We start from the raw sequence: 18,405 nt of genomic DNA on the forward strand, positions 1-18,405 counted from the left end.
GTGTTGTAGAGTTGCACTTCTTTCCACTCCTGCAATATTTTGGATTAATTTACTGTTCGTTTAAATGCGTTGCCATGGTACCCGATAGACGCCATTTTAAATTTACACCGTTTGACGGAAAAGGAGCAAATAACTGCAGAGTGTGGAACCTGTACTGACAACAACAAATGCTGCAGATAGAACTGGAACAGATTTGTCACACGATCGCCGCAGTAAAAACCGTCGGTGTGTTAGAGCGCTCACATGGTGCGGTGGGAAAGCAGGAGAAGGCGCCAACCAACCGTCCGTCCGTCCGTCCCCTGAGGGAGGGGTCGGAAGTGACGTCAGAAGAACGCATGTTTCCGGTGATCCTTGAGGACCCGGATCGAGCTGCGTCGCTGGCTGTTTGTCTTCACCCCAACCCCCCCTCACTCCGGTGACCACCGACACAGAGAGGCTCCCCACCCCCTCACCGGGACCGCACTGACAAAACCCACACCCCACCCTGGGACGGCAATGTGACAGAGTCCCTTCAGCCGACAGGACCCCCCTCCCTCGGTGACCTGCCGTTTCTCACACACGGCCTGCCCAGGTAGGTGCTGTTTCCCGTGGGTTCTCAGGTGTTGGAGGGCGCCTCCGGTGACTGGGGCCTGCAGCGCAGCCAGGGGATCAGGGCTTTCAACACCACCCCATCACAAAACCCTTTCAGCTTCTAACCTTCACCCTAGATTTCCCCCTCCCCCCCGCGTCTGTCCCCATCCCGCCCACTCCCACCGCCCCCCCCCGTCTGTCCCCATCCCGCCCACTCCCACCGCCCCCCCCCGTCTGTCCCCATCCCGCCCACTCCCACCGCCCCCCCCGTCTGTCCCCATCCCGCCCACTCCCACCGCCCCCCCGTCTGTCCCCATCCCGCCCACTCCCACCGCCCCCCCGTCTGTCCCCATCCCGCCCACTCCCACCGCCCCCCCGTCTGTCCCCATCCCGCCCACTCCCACCGCCCCCCCGTCTGTCCCCATCCCGCCCACTCCCACCGCCCCCCCCGTCTGTCCCCATCCCGCCCACTCCCACCGCCCCCCCGTCTGTCCCCATCCCGCCCACTCCCACCGCCCCCCCGTCTGTCCCTATCCCGCCCACTCCCACCGCCCCCCCTGTCTATCCCCGTCCTGCCCACTCCCACCGCCCCCCCCGTCTGTCCCCATCCTGCCCACTCCCACCGCCCCCCCGCCTATCCCCATCCCGCCCACTCCCACCGCCTATCCCCATCCCGCCCACTCCCACCGCCCCCCCCGTCTGTCCCCGTCCTGCCCACTCCCACCGCCCCCCCGTCTATCCCCATCCTGCCCACTCCCACCGCCCCCCCGTCTGTCCCCGTCCTGCCCACCCCCTCCCGTCTATCCCTGTTCTGCCCACTCCCCCTATCTGTCCCCATCCCGCCCACTCCCACATCCCCCTCCCCGCGTCTGTCCCCGTCTTGCTCCCCCCCACCGTCTATTCCCATCTCACCCACATCTCCCCATCCCGCCCACTCTTTCCCCCCCCCCCCCCATTTTTTAATTCATTGGATGAGGGAGTCGCTGGCTAGGCTAGCATTTGTTGCCCATCCCTAATTGATCAGGTAGTAGCTGAGAGTCCCACGTAGGCCAGACCTAGTAATGAGAGCAGTTTTCCTCATCAGATAGTGAATCAGATGGGCTTTCCCTAACAATCAGCAGTGGATTCAAGGTCATCATTAGACTCCTAATTCCAGATTTTTACTGAATTTAAATTCTACCGTCTACCATGGTGGGTTCAAGCCAGAGTCCCCAGAACATTACTTGCGTCTTTGGATTGTCAGTCCAGCGATAACACTGCTAGCCCATCGCCTCCTATATCCTGGGTACAGAGAGATGCTCTTATGTGAAACAGTTAAATTCTTGACCTGACAGGATAGATGTTGAGAGTTTGTTTCCCCTTGGCAGAATCTAAAAGCGGGGGACATTGTCTCAGAGTAAGGGTCTTCCACTTAACACCGATGGGAGGGAATTCTTCTGGCGACAGTGAGTCATGTAGAATTCTTTATGATGGAGCATGGTAGAGGGTGCGTTGCTAAGAATATTTTAGGCCAAGATAGATTTTTAATCATTAATGGAATCCAGGATTATGGGGAAAAGGGCAAGAAAGTAGAGTTGAGCATGATCAGATCAGCCATGATTTAGCTGAATGGTGGAACACTCAATGCGCCAATCAGCCTGCTTCTGTTCCTGTATCTATTGGTCATCTTCGGGATGGTGTATGATGTTTGTTCTTCCTCATGTTTTACTGTCATGAAATCTAGCTTATCAATAATACAGCAGCCTTGTTTGTTATTGAACATGTGCAAAAGAGCATGTTTCAGTAGATTCAAACCAAGTATAATTTGAAAATTTGTAAATCTGTTTTGTGTGTGTATTGCAGTAATGACTGACCAAATCTTTCTCTGCATACTTTTTTGTCAGCTGTAACTTGATTGGTAGCATTGCTATTTCGGGGTTACAAGGATATGGATTAAAGTCCATACCAGATGCTTTAGCATGAATATGCAGGTCAAAACTCTGCTTCATGATTGGTTTTGCACAATGTTGAGGAGTTAATATTGGCTTGGTTTACAGTGCAGATTCATTACAGCAGTAAGGAGTGTTGCATTGAATTTTGTTACATTTTGGTTTAAATACAGTTGAGTTTAAAAAGTTGAGGGGTGACCTAATTGAGGTGTTTAAAATGTTTCTCATTGTTACTATAATTAATCTACTGGCCCTTGTAGAATATCCAGGATAAAATACTTCTAATATGTTAAAGCTATGCCAGTTAGAAATGAGGCTTGTAAACCTACTTCTCCCCTTCCCATTCCCAAAATGCTGAGAATACTGAAATTTATGTCCAGGCTTAACAGATTTTTTGGGGAGGGGAGGGGGCTAAGGACATGAAAATATGAAAGACAAGTAAATGGGGTTGAGGTACTGATCAGCCTTGATGAAGGTGAATTGTGGCATGTGTTTGAGGGGGCTGAATAGCTTGTAGCTATCCTAATTGTTAGAAGTTTCTGTGTTTTGCTCAAAAATTAGTTTTTTTTACTAATTTACTAATTTCTCTTAATATTCTCTCAAAGGAGCTATGAATTCGTGGTGGCTACTGAATATGTTAAATGTTATTTTGCCACCTAAAGGTATTTGTTTCTCTTTCCCCTTCAGGTGTGGTGAATGCATCTCTCTTCTGGATTTTGCAGCTGTGGCAGTTTGAATCTTTCTGCTGGCATTTAGCCTCAGGAAGCATCATGTTCCGAGTGACTAAAGACTGAAAGTGATTATTCTTGTTACTGGTTGTGGTTCACAAAGCGTGCAGTGGGAATGGCCGGGCACTTCCGCAGCTACGTATGGGACCCCATTCTTATCATATCTCAGATTATCCTGATGCAATGCATCTATTACAGTTTCCTCGGCATTTGGTTAGCTGTGGTGGACAGCCTGGTACAGAACAGTCGCTCACTCGATCAAGTATTTAGCTATGAGGTAAACAAAAATTAAAGCTTTTGAAGTGTGCTTTTTGTTTACACTAGCAGCTCTTCAAAAAAATCTCTTTTTGGAAGGGTTTGAACCAGTGGGTTTATCCTATTTTCTGGGAAGGAGGTAAAATGAAACTTACTATGGATGAGTTGTTCAGACTTTTTTTTGCTGTAGTGCTTTATAGATTCATAGACGTATACAGTGCAGAAAAGACCCAACGACCCGTTGTGCCTGCAGCGACATTACTACCACTGAAGGTGCACTAATCCCAATTTCCTGTTCTTGTCCCATATCCTTCAATGTTATGATATTTGAAATACTCATCCAAATATTTTTTAAAGTTTGTAAGTTATTCAGCTTTCACTATCTTCCCAGGCAATCCATCCCTGATTCCCATCACCCGCTGAGTTAAAAGGTTTTTTCCCAAGTCCCCTCTGAGTCTCCTCACCCTCACTCTAAAACTCAGCCCTTATGTGATTGATCACTCAACCAAGAGGAACAACTACTCTCTCTTCATCCAATATTATACAGCTTAATCATGTTCCTCACACCCCCGCCCTGCACCCCCCCCCCCCCCCCCCCCCCCCCCCCCCCCCAAAATATAAACCTACCTAGACTGTCCTTATAGCTCAATTTCTCCATGCTAGGCAATATCCTGGTGAACCTCCTCTCTACCCCCTCTATTGCTATCGCATCCTTCCTATCATGAGGTAACAGAACTGCACACAGTATTCCAGTTGGGGCACCATCAATACTCTATATAAGTTCAACATTAACTCCTTGCTCTTGTGCTCTGTCATGACTGATGAAAGCCAAGTGTTCCATGTGCTGCCTTAACTATCCTATTCACATGTTCTGCTGACTTCAGGTATCTATGAATAATTAACCCGAAATCTCTCTGTTCCTCTAAGCTCCCCAGTGTCTTTCCATTCATTAAATATGGGGAGGTGATGGCCTAGTGGTATTGTCACTGGACTGTTAACCCAGCGAGGCAAAAGTGAGGACTGCAAATGCTGGAAACCAGAGTTTAGATTAGAGTGATGCTGGAAAGGCACAGCAGGTCAGGCAGCATCCGAGGAGCAGGAATGATTTCTGATGAAGGGCTTTTGCCCGAAATGTCGATTTTCCTGCTCTTCGGATGCTGCCTGACCTGCTGTGCTTTTTCAGCACCACTCTAATCAAAACTCCGTTAGCCCAGAGATCCAGATAATGATCTGGGTTTGAATCCTGCCAGGCAAATGGTGGAATTTGAATTCAATAAATATCTGGAATTAAGAATCTAATGATGACCATGAATCTGTTGTCAGTTGTCAGGAAAAAAAACAGCTGGCTCACTACTATACTTCGGGAAGGAAGGAAACTGCCATTCTTAGTTTGTCTGGTCTGCATGTGATTTCAGACCCACAGCAATGTGCTTGACTCTTAATTCCCTCTGGGCAGTTAGGGATGGACAATAAATTGCTTCCTGGTCAGTGACGCCCTCATCCCATGAATTAACGAAATGGAAAAAAAAGAGCGACCTCATCCTGGTCATGGATGGTCAGTGGTTAGCACCGGGCGAAAGTGAGGACTGCAGATGCTGGAGATTAGACTTGAGATTAGAGTGGTGCTGGAAATGCATAGCATATCGCAGCATCTGAGGAGCAGGAAAATCAACATTTCTGGCAAAAACCCTTCTCAGAAATGAGGCCTTGTTCCTAATGAAGGAATTTTGCCCGAAACATCAATTTTCCTGCTCCTCGGATGCTGCTTGACCTGCTGTGCTTTTCCAGCACCACTGTAATCAGTGGTTAACACTGCTGCCTCAGTGCCAGGGACCTGGGTTCAATTCCATCCTCGAGCGACTGTCTACGTGCAGTTTGCACATTCTCTCCATTCCTGCGTGGGTTTCCTCCAGGTGCTCCCACGATCCAAACATGTGGAGGTTTAGTGAATTGGTCACGCTAAATTACCTATAGTGTAGGTTATTAGTCAGGGATAAATATAGGGTAAGGAAATGGATCTGGGTGGGTTAGTCTTCAGAAGGTCGGTGTGGACTTGTTGGGCTGAACGGATTTTAGATCTTGTTTCTTCCAAAGTACATTCCAAAGTGTTAAATACCATTTGCCGTTGCTCTGCCCATCTGGCTAGCCCATCTATATCTTCCTGTAACTTAAAACTATCCTCCACTCTACCAATCTTGGTGTCATCTGCAAACTTGCCGAACATTCCACCCACATTTTCATCTATGTAATTTATGTATATAACCAACAAAAGGAGCCCTAGTACTGATCCTTGTGGTACACGGCCAGGTCCCCGGCCTCCAATCACTCAAACAGCCTTCTACCACTACCCTTTGTGTCCTATTACTAAGTCAGCTTCTGATCCATCTTGCCACGTTTCTCTCAATTCCATATGCAGTCTCAATCATAACAGTCTCAATCAGTCTCCCATGTGGGATCTTGTCAAAGAATTTGATACAATTCATATAAACTACGTCAACTGGACTTCTCTCATCCACACACTTGATTACATTTTCAAAAGAAATTTCTTACAGATTTGTTAGGCATGGTCTCACTCTGTCAAAACCATGCTGACTATCCCTAATTAACCTGTGTCTTTCCAAGTGGGTGTTAATTCACTCCTTCAGAATTTTCTCCAGTAGTTTCCCTACACAGATGTGAGACTCACTAGTCTGTAATTTCCTCTACCACCCCTCCTAAAAAGTGAAACCATATTAGCTGTCCCGCAGTCCTCTGGCACTCTCCCTTTGGCCAGAGCGGAATTAGAAATTTGTGTCGCTATGACAAGAAAATGTAAGTGATTTTGGGAGGCTGATGGGAGCTAGGTTTTATAGACAGGTTTAAGTTTAGATGTGTGTGTTTTTTTTAGACTGTTTAACTAGGTTGTGGTGAGAGGATATTGAGGGAGATTTAAGGTGAAGTTAAGTCTAGTTGAGTGTCATGACTGTTACCAGAGTTTAGTGATGGAGGTGTAGTAGGTAGTTTGGAGGTTGTTCACTCAGGGAATGAGCTGACAATCTGGCAATGACATTCAACGCTGGAGCAGGTTGTGAGGTAGCCTTCAATTAATTTTATATTTCTTTTTTCTCCAATCCATGACATTAGTGATTTGGACCCTGCTGGATGGCTTAATGTTAACAATTTGGAGAGTTAAAGGCTCTGGAGTAAACTTGACACAAAATCAGGAATGGAGTCCCCTTAAGGAATTAGTGTTTCATTCATGCAAGCAACTTTGTAACTGAAATATTCATGGAATAACATCAGCCTGGCATCTGAGGATGTGATGGCCAACTTGCACCTATCATGAAAGGCAACTCTAACTTGCATCTTCAGTGTTTGTAACGCATTCTAGATATTTCATGAAAGGGCAAAGATCATATGAGGCAAATCTGCCAAGCACTACTAGAATAATGGAAGGATGTTTTCTCTCTTTGATGGGGAGTGGGCATGTTGGTGAGAAGGATGTGAGAAATATCCATTGGTTTTTGTCCAGTGAGTGCTTCCTTCAGTAGTCTGATCATTTGCAAGGTATAGTTGCACTTTGTAGTCGTTTTTGAAATAGCCCTTTTGTTTCTTCTGATCTAGAGAAATTACTGAAACATTACTGATGAAAATTCATAAGAAGTCTTTTGGGCAGTAATGTAATTATTAGAACTCGAGCTTTTTATGGCACCATGTGGGTCAGTTGTAATAGCAGAATACATATCAAACTTTGAGGTTGTTCTACTTTACACTGTCAGAGGTATCTTTTTTCTTGAATAAAGTTCATGTTTCCTCTAAGCAGCAAATTCAATAATTCTTTGTTATCCATTTTTTTGTTACCTAACAGTAATAGCTGACCTTGAGCTGTGCTAATCTAAAGCAATTAAAACTTGTATCTTTTAAGGAGTTAAGCTTGCTTAAACTTTTTCTCTCCACTTTCCAACAGTGTAATAATGTATCATGCATACACAGTCCACAATTCCTGATGCTACTTGTTACTGTTTCAAAAATACTGTTAACTTAAATAATGCTCAGTAGGTCAATTGTTGTCATTAAACAGAAATGCTTGTTAACTTCACATGCCTCCATCAAGCATAACTGAAATCCCAGTAGCAGCACTGTAACTTGAGAACAAAGGCATTGAAAGATTCAGTGATTATTTGTATTGAATAGTCATATGTATCTACATTTAAGTGAAGTATCTGTAAGTTGAATATCTCTATGTTTGTGCATTCCCCTACTCTTATATTTTATAATTTAAAACTGGTCAAGAATAGCAAAAGAATAAAATTGCCTTTGCACCTGAAATACTTAACTAGGTTTTAATTTGTTGTTAAGCCTTTGCTCTGAATAATTCTCCAACCCAGATAAGCCTGCATCACTAAATGCAGCATACTGGATTGAATTATGCCACTGGAGCCTGGAGGGAGTAGTATGTGAACTGCATGTTTCTCTTCAAACATCACATTTCTTTTTAAACTTCAATTGTCTTTTGCAACACAGTGGATATACTCTGTGGTAAACCTTGTTACCAGCTTCAAGCAGAGTGTTTGTTTGTGTTGTATTTGATGGTATCTCAATAGTGGTTTGGTCTTTGCATGTGTTTTTTTTAAATTTTCTGTTTATATTGGTCCTATTTGTAATTCAGGTGCTGGGATTTTCCACAGCTCAGGGAAGGCTATCGATGATGGCATTTGTCCTCAATTCACTCACATGGTGAGTACATATGCAACTGTTGAAAAAGAGACCATAGCAGTTTGCAGACTACTTAATGTAATGATGTGGAAATGTTGCTGTTGGATTGTGGTGGACAAAGTCAGAAGTCTCATGACCTCAGGTTATAGTCTAACAAGTTTATTTAAAGTCACAAACTTCCAGAGTGCTGCTACTTCGTCAGGTGAAGTCGCTTCAGATCCGAAAGCTTGTGATTTCAAATCAACCTGTTGGACCAAAACCTGGTGGTGTGACTTCCTGCCGAATGCAATTTAGAAGATATCAATTGCATAACATTATCTTATCTCCCTCTCTGACCAATTCTTCGTGCACCTACCCCAGATTTAATTAATTTAATTCCAACTATTGACATCACAGTGCAGATTTATGGAATTGTTGCAGCACAATAAGCTGCTGTTTGGCACACAGTTTTGCACTGGTTCTCTGAAGAAGCAGTTTGTCTTCTGCCATTTCCTTCCTATGTAAATCTTGACAGGGGAAAAAACATCAAATGATCACTAGAATTACTAGTAAAACCAGCTGCCATTTGTTTGTATTTCCTTAATTTTTTATTATGGCCTTCTAACTGGTTTCCTTATGTGCCAACTTAGAAAAGTTTTTCAACCTGCACGAATGTAATATAATTTGAAAAGTAAAGTGGAAAACAAGTCAGATCTCTAACTGTTGTCCTGAATTATACAAAGCTATTAGTCTCTAACTGGCAATTCATTGAAATCCCATGGTCTTCAGGTGGCGAGCAGCAAAATCATGCTTAATCATATCATTCCATAAAGTTAAAACTCTTTGTGTCCTACCTCACTATGTTCTAAAACAGGGTGTCTCAACGGGGCAGAAGTGCCCCCTGAGGGGCGTTTGCCTTCCTTCGGTGGGTGTTGAAGTCAAAGGGGGCAGCAAGGGGGCACTGAATGACTTTGTAGAGAGCTTACCAATCACTTGGAAGACTGCCATATCCTTGAAGGACATTGCTGTGTGCAGATGGATAGTCATATATCACGAGTCTGTTATTTTCCCTGCACCCATGGAGGCGTGTGCTCTGATAGTTTTCTTTGTGAATGGCAAACCATTTGAACTCGTTTGCAGTTGGCACTGATTCTACTGCTGCCGAGATCAATATCACCTAACTCGTGTTGCTTCTAGGAAGACAAAACGTAGCTTTTCAACTGTTCTACCGGGTGGCAGAATGAATGCACATTACAGCTAATTAGCGAATCAAATTTTGCCACTTATCTGAGCGTCTTAAAATTATCGTTATAAGGTAATACCCATGATTCCATCAGGGTATTCGAGCAACAGTGTAGAAATGGCCTCATCAAGTAGGAAAAAGTGCAGGCAGCATAGCATGGACTATTTGTGATATCGCTTTATTCAATCTCCGTCTAATAAGCAGTTAACACCGTGTTTGCTCTGTGAACAAAGTTTTTCCAACGAGACCATGAAGCCTTCCCAGTTGGAAAAGCAACACAGTGACAAAAAAGAACAAAGATTTGGCATATTTTCAAACATTAAAGAATAAATTCAATTAGCGTCCAACAATTTCCATTGTTTTTTTCAATGATGCGAGGCAAAAATGTGGATGGCCTTGTGGCATCATATAACATAGCGAAGCTAATTGCAAAATGTGGTAAACTATATTCCGTGGGTGAATTGTTGGTGCTTCCAACTATTGCCGAAGTATTATCAACCGTGCTACATCAGGAACCATCGATGACTGTCAAGCGTATTCCTCTTAGCAACGATTCCATGAGAAGGCGCATCGATGAAATGGCCTCAAATGTTGATAAATTATGTTCCCTTTTGAAATCGAAAGAAATCGCCTTACAAATTGATGAAAGTACTATATACGGAAATCAAGCTTTACTTTTGGGGTGCGTATGTTTCATCGACAAAAATGAAACATGGGAAGCAGTTTTTTTTTGCTCTGGATCTATCAACAGATACCAAAGGTAAGACTATCTTCGACTGCGTCAAGGATTATTTTGATAAAAAGTCTGTTCCCCTCAAAAACATTGTTGCTTGTAGTACGGATGGCACGCGTGCTATGACTGGCCATCATCGGGGATTTGTCACATTATTAAAGAGAGAAGTGCCACATGTTTTCACAGTACACTGCATTATGCATCGGCAGCATCTGGCTTCAAAGAAATTTAGTGAAGTCCTCGACCATTCTCTACAAGTGGTGATAGATGTGTAAATTATATAAAGAGACATACTCTGAATGAATGACTTTTCCACCAACTCTGTAAAGATAATGAAGATGAATTTCTGTTATTGCTGCTACACACAGAAGTGAGATGGCTCTCGAAAATGCCTCAATCGTTTCCATGAGCTGTTCGATTCTATCATTAAATTCCTACACAGAAATAATGAAAACCTTTGTATGAAAGCAGAAACCATAAAATACGACTGTGTGCATATCTCGCGGATATATTCGATAAGTGCAATTTGCTGATCGTGCAGATACAGGAAGGTAATGAGAGTTTCATAAAAGCAAGGAATGCTGTTACATCTTTTATTGTGAAACTTGATCTCTTTCATCGAAATATCAGTCATCGTGAGTTTTACCAGTTCCTGAGTTTAAACAATATCATGGAGGATGTTACTGATCAATTACATATCTACTCAGCTCACATTCGTGCACTGCAGGATGATATGAAAATACGATTTGCTGATCTTATCGAGGTGGAGATCACCACGTGGCTGACTGACCCCCTTTATCTCATTGGCAGAAGAAATGGACATTCACCTTCAGGAAGAAATGATAGAGCTCCAAAATGACACTACAATGAAAATTCAGTTTTCGCAAATGGGTGAGCCCCTTTTTCGGATTCAAGATGCCACCCGATGTCATTTCCTGCTATTAAGCGAAGAGGCAAAGCGGTTTGCTCTACCATTTCCTACCTCTTATTTGGTTGAGAAAGGATTCGGTGCCGTCGCCAGAATACGAGCTAAGACCTGCAATCGCATGGACGTTGTTCAGCGTGGTGACTTGAGATTGCTTTTGACAAAAATTAAACCAGATATATATGATTTAGCAAGACAACATGAACCACAAGGATCACATTGACTATTTTGCTATCACAGACTAAATTTTATACAGATGAGCCAAAAGTAGGTGGACAGTAAGAACAGTAATAAATGATAACATTTTGTTTTTTTTGTTGCAAGTAAAACATATTTTTCTGTTTTCAGCACTGAAGTATATTGCAGTTATATGTGCAAAAACAGACTTCGGTGATTAGGGGGCGTTGCATGATTTCAAGGATAAGAAGGGGGACTTGAATATGGAAAAGTTGAGAAATACTGTTCTAACACATTGTTAAAAGGAGACTTGAAGTTGAAATTTTTCATCTTGTGCTCATCGGAGCTAGGATGCAAAAACAAACTTGAAAGAGACCATACTACCCAGTTACCACCTCATAAATCAGCATACACCAATGATGCTGAAGCACTGAAAGCACGTGGGGCAGATTAGGTACAGTACATATATACTGTGGAGTACTTAATTATCTGCCAAGTGAAGTCATAGTCAACAAAAGTGATTACATTCAGGAAATGCACACTATCCTCAAAGTCGTATCCAAAGTTGTGGCTAGTGGCTGGTTCTCTGGTTATGGCTGAACATCCACATTTGAGAGTCTAGATTACAGTGGTGCTCGAAAAGCACAGCAGTTCAGGCAGCATCCGAGGAGCAGTAAAATCGATGTTTCGGGCAAAAGCCCTTCATCAGGAATACAGGTAGAGTGCCTGAAGAGTGGAGAGATAAATGAGAGGAGGTTGGGGGTGGGAAGAAAGTAGTATAGAGTACAATAGGTGAGTGGGGGTGGGGATGAAGGTGATAGGTCAGGGAGGAGGGTGGAGTAGACAGGTGGAAAAGAAGATAGGCAGGTAGGACAAGTCATGGGGACAGTGCTGAGCTGGAAGTTTGGGACTGGGGTGAGGTGGGGGAAGGGGAAATGAGGAAACTGTTGAAGTCCACATTGATGCCCTGGGGTTGAAGTGTTCCGAGGCAGAAGATGAGGCGTTCTTCCTCCAGGCGTCTGGTGGTGAGGGAGCAGCGGTGAAGGAGGCCCAGGACATCCATGTCCTCGGCAGAGTGTGAGGGGGAGTTGAAATGTTGGGCCACAGGGCAGTGTGGTTGATTGGTGCAGGTGTCCCAGAGATGTTCCCTAAAGTGCTCTGCTAGGAGGTGTCCAGTCTCCCCAATGTAGAGGAGACCGCATCAGAAGCAAGGATACAATAAATTATATTGGTGGACGTGCAGGGTAAATCTTTGGATGTGGAAGGCTCCATTAGGGCCTTGGATGGAGGTGAGGGAGGAGGTGTGGGCGCAGGTTTTGCAATTCCTGTGGTGGCAGAGGAAGATACCAGGATGGGAGGGTGGGTTGTATGGGAGCGTGGACCTGACCAGGTACTCACAGAAAGAACGGTCTTTGCGGAAGGTGGAAAGGGTGGGGAAAGAAATATATCCCTGGTGGTGGGGTCCGTTTGGAGGTGGCGGATAATTTGGTTGATGCAAAGGTTGGTAGGGTGGAAGGTGAGCACCAAGGGTCTTCTGTCCTTGTTACATTTGGAAGGGTGGGGTCTGAGGGCGGAGGTGCGGGATATGAACGTAATGCATTGGAGGGCATCATTTGAGAACAAGCTGAAGTGGCATTTGTTGGTAAGGCTGGTAACCTGCATGCTTTAGTCCATCTACATATGTACGGGCTACCCAAGACACACAAGGTCTTGTTGTATCTGTCAATGGCTATGTTTGCTGTTGCAACCTGTTCCAAATGAGTTTTCCACGTATACTGTGAAGGATTCCTTAATGTTTAAGACCATACAAAATCTACATATTGAGAATAATAGTATGTCCATGTGCTGTTTTGTCATTGCTAGCTTATTTATCAATATACTACTTAATGGAGCCATTAACTTCTGCACTGTCACTCTTTCGTGGTAGTCTAGATATACTACCTGCATCTGAATCTCTGTTCATCAAACTCATGAACTTGGCAGCTTATGCATTTGAATTCCATTTTAGTTACACTAATTTACACTCAAATAGGTGGCATTGCCATGGGATCACTGCTAGGTTCAGCTGTTGCTAGCATCTTTGTTGGTTACCATGAGAAGCAATCCTACATTCTACAATATCAATTTTATTGACAATCATGTGACTAGGACTTGTAGCCACTTGCTCACCATATAGGTTTAACACTGAAATAAGGTAAATTAAAACGATTGTGTGAGATAATCTGATCAAATCACCACTTGCTGTATCTCACAAACTCATGAAAGGGCCTACAGTCACCATTTTTGGCTCTGAATGGTGCCTGGTCTACCTCATTACCTTGACAGGGAAAGGTGTCTAAAAACTTTGCACAACTGACGAAACTAGCTGTCTCACGCTGCAGCTAAACATTAAATCCTCAAGTTGTTTTCTTTACTAACTTCTGATGCCACCAAGCCAAAGCAAATTTTGCATACCCCTCAAATGAATAATCCAAGTTTCAGTGCTGGTATGAAGGCAGGTGAGTTGGCTGTACTTCCCTATGATTGGTCGACTGTATGAAATAAGATGCCCCATTGACCATTCGTAGCTTGCACCAGGGCACCAGTGTTTGCAAGTTTCAGAAAAATATATCCAGCATTACATGTGATTCTGATTTTGTAATTTATTTGTTAAACAATCTGAATTGTGCTAAGAGTTAAACTGGAAGCCATTTGAAGACTGTCATTGGGCCTGCAGTGTGCATATGCTAAAAGTTACATACATAAATATTCATGACCTGTTTAATGTAGGCAAAAGGAATCTACACACACATCTTCCCCAAAAAAAGGGTGAGAGACCATCAAATTCTGCTGTAACCACATGACCGCATCCTAACTAATCAGAATCTACCTGAAAATTAAGATTGACAGTTAACTGTTGCTGCATCTCCATAGTAATGATGGCCTAACCACTCAAGCACCCTCTTCTCCTTTATCAAAGCGTCTCTTTTACAATCCTGTTCTTGTGTCCTATTTTGATGAAAAGCTTAGACTTTTAGTCTCCTTTTAGCAATATGTAAGATGTGTAATACCAGGCATGGTACCTATGTTCTATTCACCCATCAGCCCTGTTCTCGCTTGGTTTGATATCACCCCAGTTTTAAAATTCTCCTCCTTCAAATCTCCCTGTGGCCTTGTTGATCCAATCTTGAACCACCTCCAGCCTATACCCCTGTGATATATTCATGCTTCTCCAATTCTGGCCTCTTCTGCATCCTATTATTTTCAACATTTCGTCACTGGCAGCCCTGCTATTTGCTGCCTGGACACAAATCTCTGAAAACCCCTCTCTTAGACATCTCTATCTCCCAATTTCAAAGGAGATTGAGGGGAGACTTGATTGAGGTTTACAAAATCATGAAGGGTATAGACAGGGTGGATAGAGACAAGCTTTTTCCCAGGGTGAGAGGTCATGCTTTCAAAATGAGAAGTGAAAAGTTTAAGGGGGATACACGTGGTAAGTACTTCACACAGAGGGTGGTGGGCGTTTGGAACATGTTGCCAGCAGAGGTGGTAGAGGCAGGCATGGTAGATTCATTTAAGATGCGTCTGGACAGATGCATGAGTAGGTGGGGAGCAGAGGGATACAGATGCTTAGGAAATGACCGACAGGTTTAGACCGTACATTTGGATTGGCTCAGGCTTGGAGGGCTGAGGGGCATGTTCCTGGCCTATAAATTTTCTTTGTTCGTTATCTTTCACCAGTTAAGTTAATACTTAGTTCTTCTATTCTTACACTGTGTATCATCTCCGATATTCTTGCATTCAATTCAATCCATCAATTTTTTTTTCCCCAATCATTTAACCTGTCAATAACCCTCTGTAGACTACTTGTGTCATGCTTACTCCTTGCCTTTCTGTCTTTTTTTGTCATCTGCAAACTTGTATAACAGACGTGAACTGGCTGTAGCCAAGTCATTAATATATTTTGTAAATAGTTGCAGCCCATCATTGATCTATGACAGTCCATTAGTTATGTGTTGTCATCCTAAAAATGCCCTTTTTCTCCCAACTGTCTTCTAATATACAAACCCAACATCATGAGCTCCTATCTCATTAAGGCTGAACATAATTTAAACATTGTTGTTTGTGGAGTTAAGTTGGACCACAGTTGTCCTATTACAACAATGTGTACTTAAAATATATTTCATTGGCTATGAAATGCAATGGCTATTCTGATGTCATGAAAGGGCTATATCAATACCACTCTTTTGTACCTTCTGGTCTCATTTGTAAATTCATTATGTAACAAGACAATGACACCAAATGTAGAGTTGCATATTTACAGGCACTATATATGCCTTCTAATGCGAATGAGAAGTGCAAGATGATTAAACCAAAAACAGAATAATTACTTTTGCCAAAATAGCTCATTTCTGCTACTTTGCTCCTATGCTCATATGTTTAATTACCTGTGAAATATTCAGGAGGACAGCATTCTCCAAAAGGAATACAACTTTTCAAGTGGCAGTATTAGGCTAACATCTGTGGTCCATCACTGATTGTTCTTGAGTGGGTGGTGGTGAACAACCTATAACTGACTGGCTCGCCAGGCCATTTCAGAAGGAAGTGAAGAGTCAACTTCTGTGGGTCTAGAATTGCATGTAGGCCAGGCTCTGTATTGATAGCAGATTTCCTTCCCTAAAAGGCATTAGCTTTTATAGTCATGCAATTGAATATTATTTATGAGATTAATGTTTTATTTCAGGTTTGTTAATTAAATTTAAACACTCAGCTTTTGTAGTGGTGTTATTTAGGTCTCCAGTGACATTACCTCTATGCTACTGTTCTCCAGCTAGTTGTGGATAGCTTCATGAACTTGGCGTTGTATCACTTGAGAGTTCAGAAAAGGGGAATGATGGGCTGATGTAAAACAAAACTATCCTTTCATTGCCACTCTGGGTTTGAAATCACCCCAGGCTGAGATACAGGGATAGCTTTCCTTTCGTTTCAGTTTATACAATGTGATCTGAAATGAATTTGACAGTGACTAGGCAGTTGCCAGAGAATGCAAATGAGTTGTACAGAACTCTGGGTTGACAATCTGTCCCAATCTGCATAAGGATACTGTGAAATAACATGCTGGTGGATTGGAGGAGATATTTTACATCCAACCAAGTGGGCACACCCTTGAAAGTGCAGCTATCCCTTCATATTGCTCTGGAGTTCAGTGTAAACATAATGCTGAAGACTCCAGAGTATATGTTAAAGTCTGCTCTGTTAAAAGGTACATCTATCATCTATTCCTCTTTTCTTCTCCAGTGCCCTTGGATTGTGGTATTTCATTCGAAGAGGAAAGCAGTGTTTGGATTTTACTGTGACCATCCATATCTTCCACTTCATGGGCTGCTGGATCTACAACTTACACTTTCCCACAGCACTGAGCTGGTGGCTGGTGAACATTGTGTGCATTGCATTGATGGCTGTGATAGGAGAGTACTTGTGCATGCGGACAGAACTGAGGGCCATTCCCGTGAACAGTGGACCCAAATCTAACCTGTGACACGTTGTGCAGAATCCTGAACACACAGCACCTCAGATTTGTCCGATTGTGAATGAAACTGCCCAATGACCAGTGTTAAATATTTAATTTCAATGTTAACAAGACTTCTCTACACAATGCAATAACATTGAATCCTTATTTTGGCCACTATAATATAACTTATGTAAAGTGAAAATTGTTTGTAAACTGCATCTTTATTTAAGGATAAGCCTTTCTAAGCATGTATCTATTCAAAATCTGGTTGGCTGGGAGTTGGTGAACAGAGTTCAAACTGGAAGACACCTGTGGCTGGATATGGATTGAATGAGTTTTTCAGACTTGTTAAGAATGCAGCATGCTTGAATTGTTGCAGAATTCTGCTTTTACGTCGTCTCAGTGGTAAGAACTTGTCATCTGATCTGCCCAGTGTCTTCACTCCTTGCAGACAAGCTGGAATGTTTCCCAGAGTTTACACCAATCTTCATTTCTCAATCTAAATTACCCTCAAAAGTGCTCAACACTTGAACATTTAAGGAATGTTGTCATTCTCAAATGTGAGACCTAGAGCCTGTTGTAACACTGGGTATATCCGCACAGTTTTCAGTGATTTTTAAGCAAAGATTAAGCACCGTTGTTTTGATATTGAAATATATCTGGTGTAAAATAGTTTAGTAATGAATGATAAAAAGCACTTTGAAACTAAAGGCTGGACCTAGACTTGAGGGACTGACCTGTGGACACAGTCCATGACCTTTCTGCCATTTTTTATTGGCAGGGAACACCGCTTAATCTCTATTTTGTTTAAAACTCACTGAGGAATAAATTTATTGCAGTGTTGAAAGTTGATGGTTTAGCTCTTGATTCAGATTTTTCTCTATCTATTCCGTCACTATATGGTATTCCCCTTCTCTGTTTCAGTTTTCACCTCTCCTCATAGCAGTGATTTTTTTTTTCTGGGGTTCGGCTTTAATGTCAATAGTCCACCTCCAGTATCTCAGCCTGATTCATGATGCAAGTCGTGACACCATTACAGACCTGTTCCAACAACTTTCAGGCATCCTGTAAGTAAAACGTTGATAAATGGAGTAGAATCACAAATGACTACGGGAAGATTCTGTTTGGCTAACTTGCTGGAGTTTCTTGAGGCAACACAGAAGGTTGGCGAGCAGTGCGGTTGATGTGGGGTGCATGGTCTTCTAACGGCATTTTGTAGAATGCTGCACAACAGAGTTGTGAACAAATGACGATTCATAGCATAAAAGGGATACTAGTTGCACTGATACAAATTTGACCGAGAATTAGAATCCATAAAGTGTGGAAACAGACCCTTCGACCCAGGTCCACACCGACCCTCCGAAGAGTGACCCACCCAGACCCATTCCCCTACGTTTGCCCCTGACTAATGCACCTGACCTACACATCCCTATGGGCACTTTAGCATGGCCAATTGACTAAAACTGCACAACCAGAGCACCTGGAGGAAACCCATGCAGACACGGGGAGAATGTGCAAACTCCACACAGACAGTCGCCCGAGGCAGGAATGAAATCTGGGTCCCTGCCACTGTGAAGCAGCAGTGCTAGCCACCGTGCTGCCCCTGAGGTCCAGGAAACAGTAGTAGTTAATAGATGTTGGTGTGGGCTGGAGGAAGGTTTGTAGTGGAGGTCTATAG

General features: G+C 43.2%; 1 protein-coding gene across 1 annotated transcript; it reads left to right on the top strand.

Annotated features, from left to right (window-relative positions):
• Positions 1 to 350: 350 nt before the first annotated feature.
• sys1 (SYS1 golgi trafficking protein) lies at positions 351 to 16,929 on the top strand. The gene is made up of 4 exons (XM_060835948.1): positions 351 to 571; positions 3,186 to 3,503; positions 8,130 to 8,197; positions 16,514 to 16,929. The coding sequence occupies exons 2-4, from the start codon at positions 3,342 to 3,344 to the stop codon at positions 16,752 to 16,754; spliced, it is 471 nt and encodes a 156-aa protein (XP_060691931.1). The 5' UTR covers positions 351 to 571; positions 3,186 to 3,341; the 3' UTR covers positions 16,755 to 16,929.
• The last annotated feature ends 1,476 nt before the right edge of the window (positions 16,930 to 18,405 follow it).

Source organism: Hemiscyllium ocellatum, chromosome 15 (assembly GCF_020745735.1).
Source record: "Hemiscyllium ocellatum isolate sHemOce1 chromosome 15, sHemOce1.pat.X.cur, whole genome shotgun sequence".
NCBI classification, from domain to species: domain Eukaryota; kingdom Metazoa; phylum Chordata; class Chondrichthyes; order Orectolobiformes; family Hemiscylliidae; genus Hemiscyllium; species Hemiscyllium ocellatum.

What these genes read in the sequence shown, in the direction of transcription:
- sys1 (XM_060835948.1), top strand. Translation starts at nt 3,342, where the DNA reads ATGGCCGGGCACTTCCGCAGCTACGTATGGGACCCCATTCTTATCATA. An exon ending in ATCAAGTATTTAGCTATGAG is followed by an intron (nt 3,504 to 8,129) that starts GTAAACAAAAAT and finishes TTTGTAATTCAG; the next exon opens with GTGCTGGGATTTTCCACAGC. An exon ending in GTCCTCAATTCACTCACATG is followed by an intron (nt 8,198 to 16,513) that starts GTGAGTACATAT and finishes TTTCTTCTCCAG; the next exon opens with TGCCCTTGGATTGTGGTATT.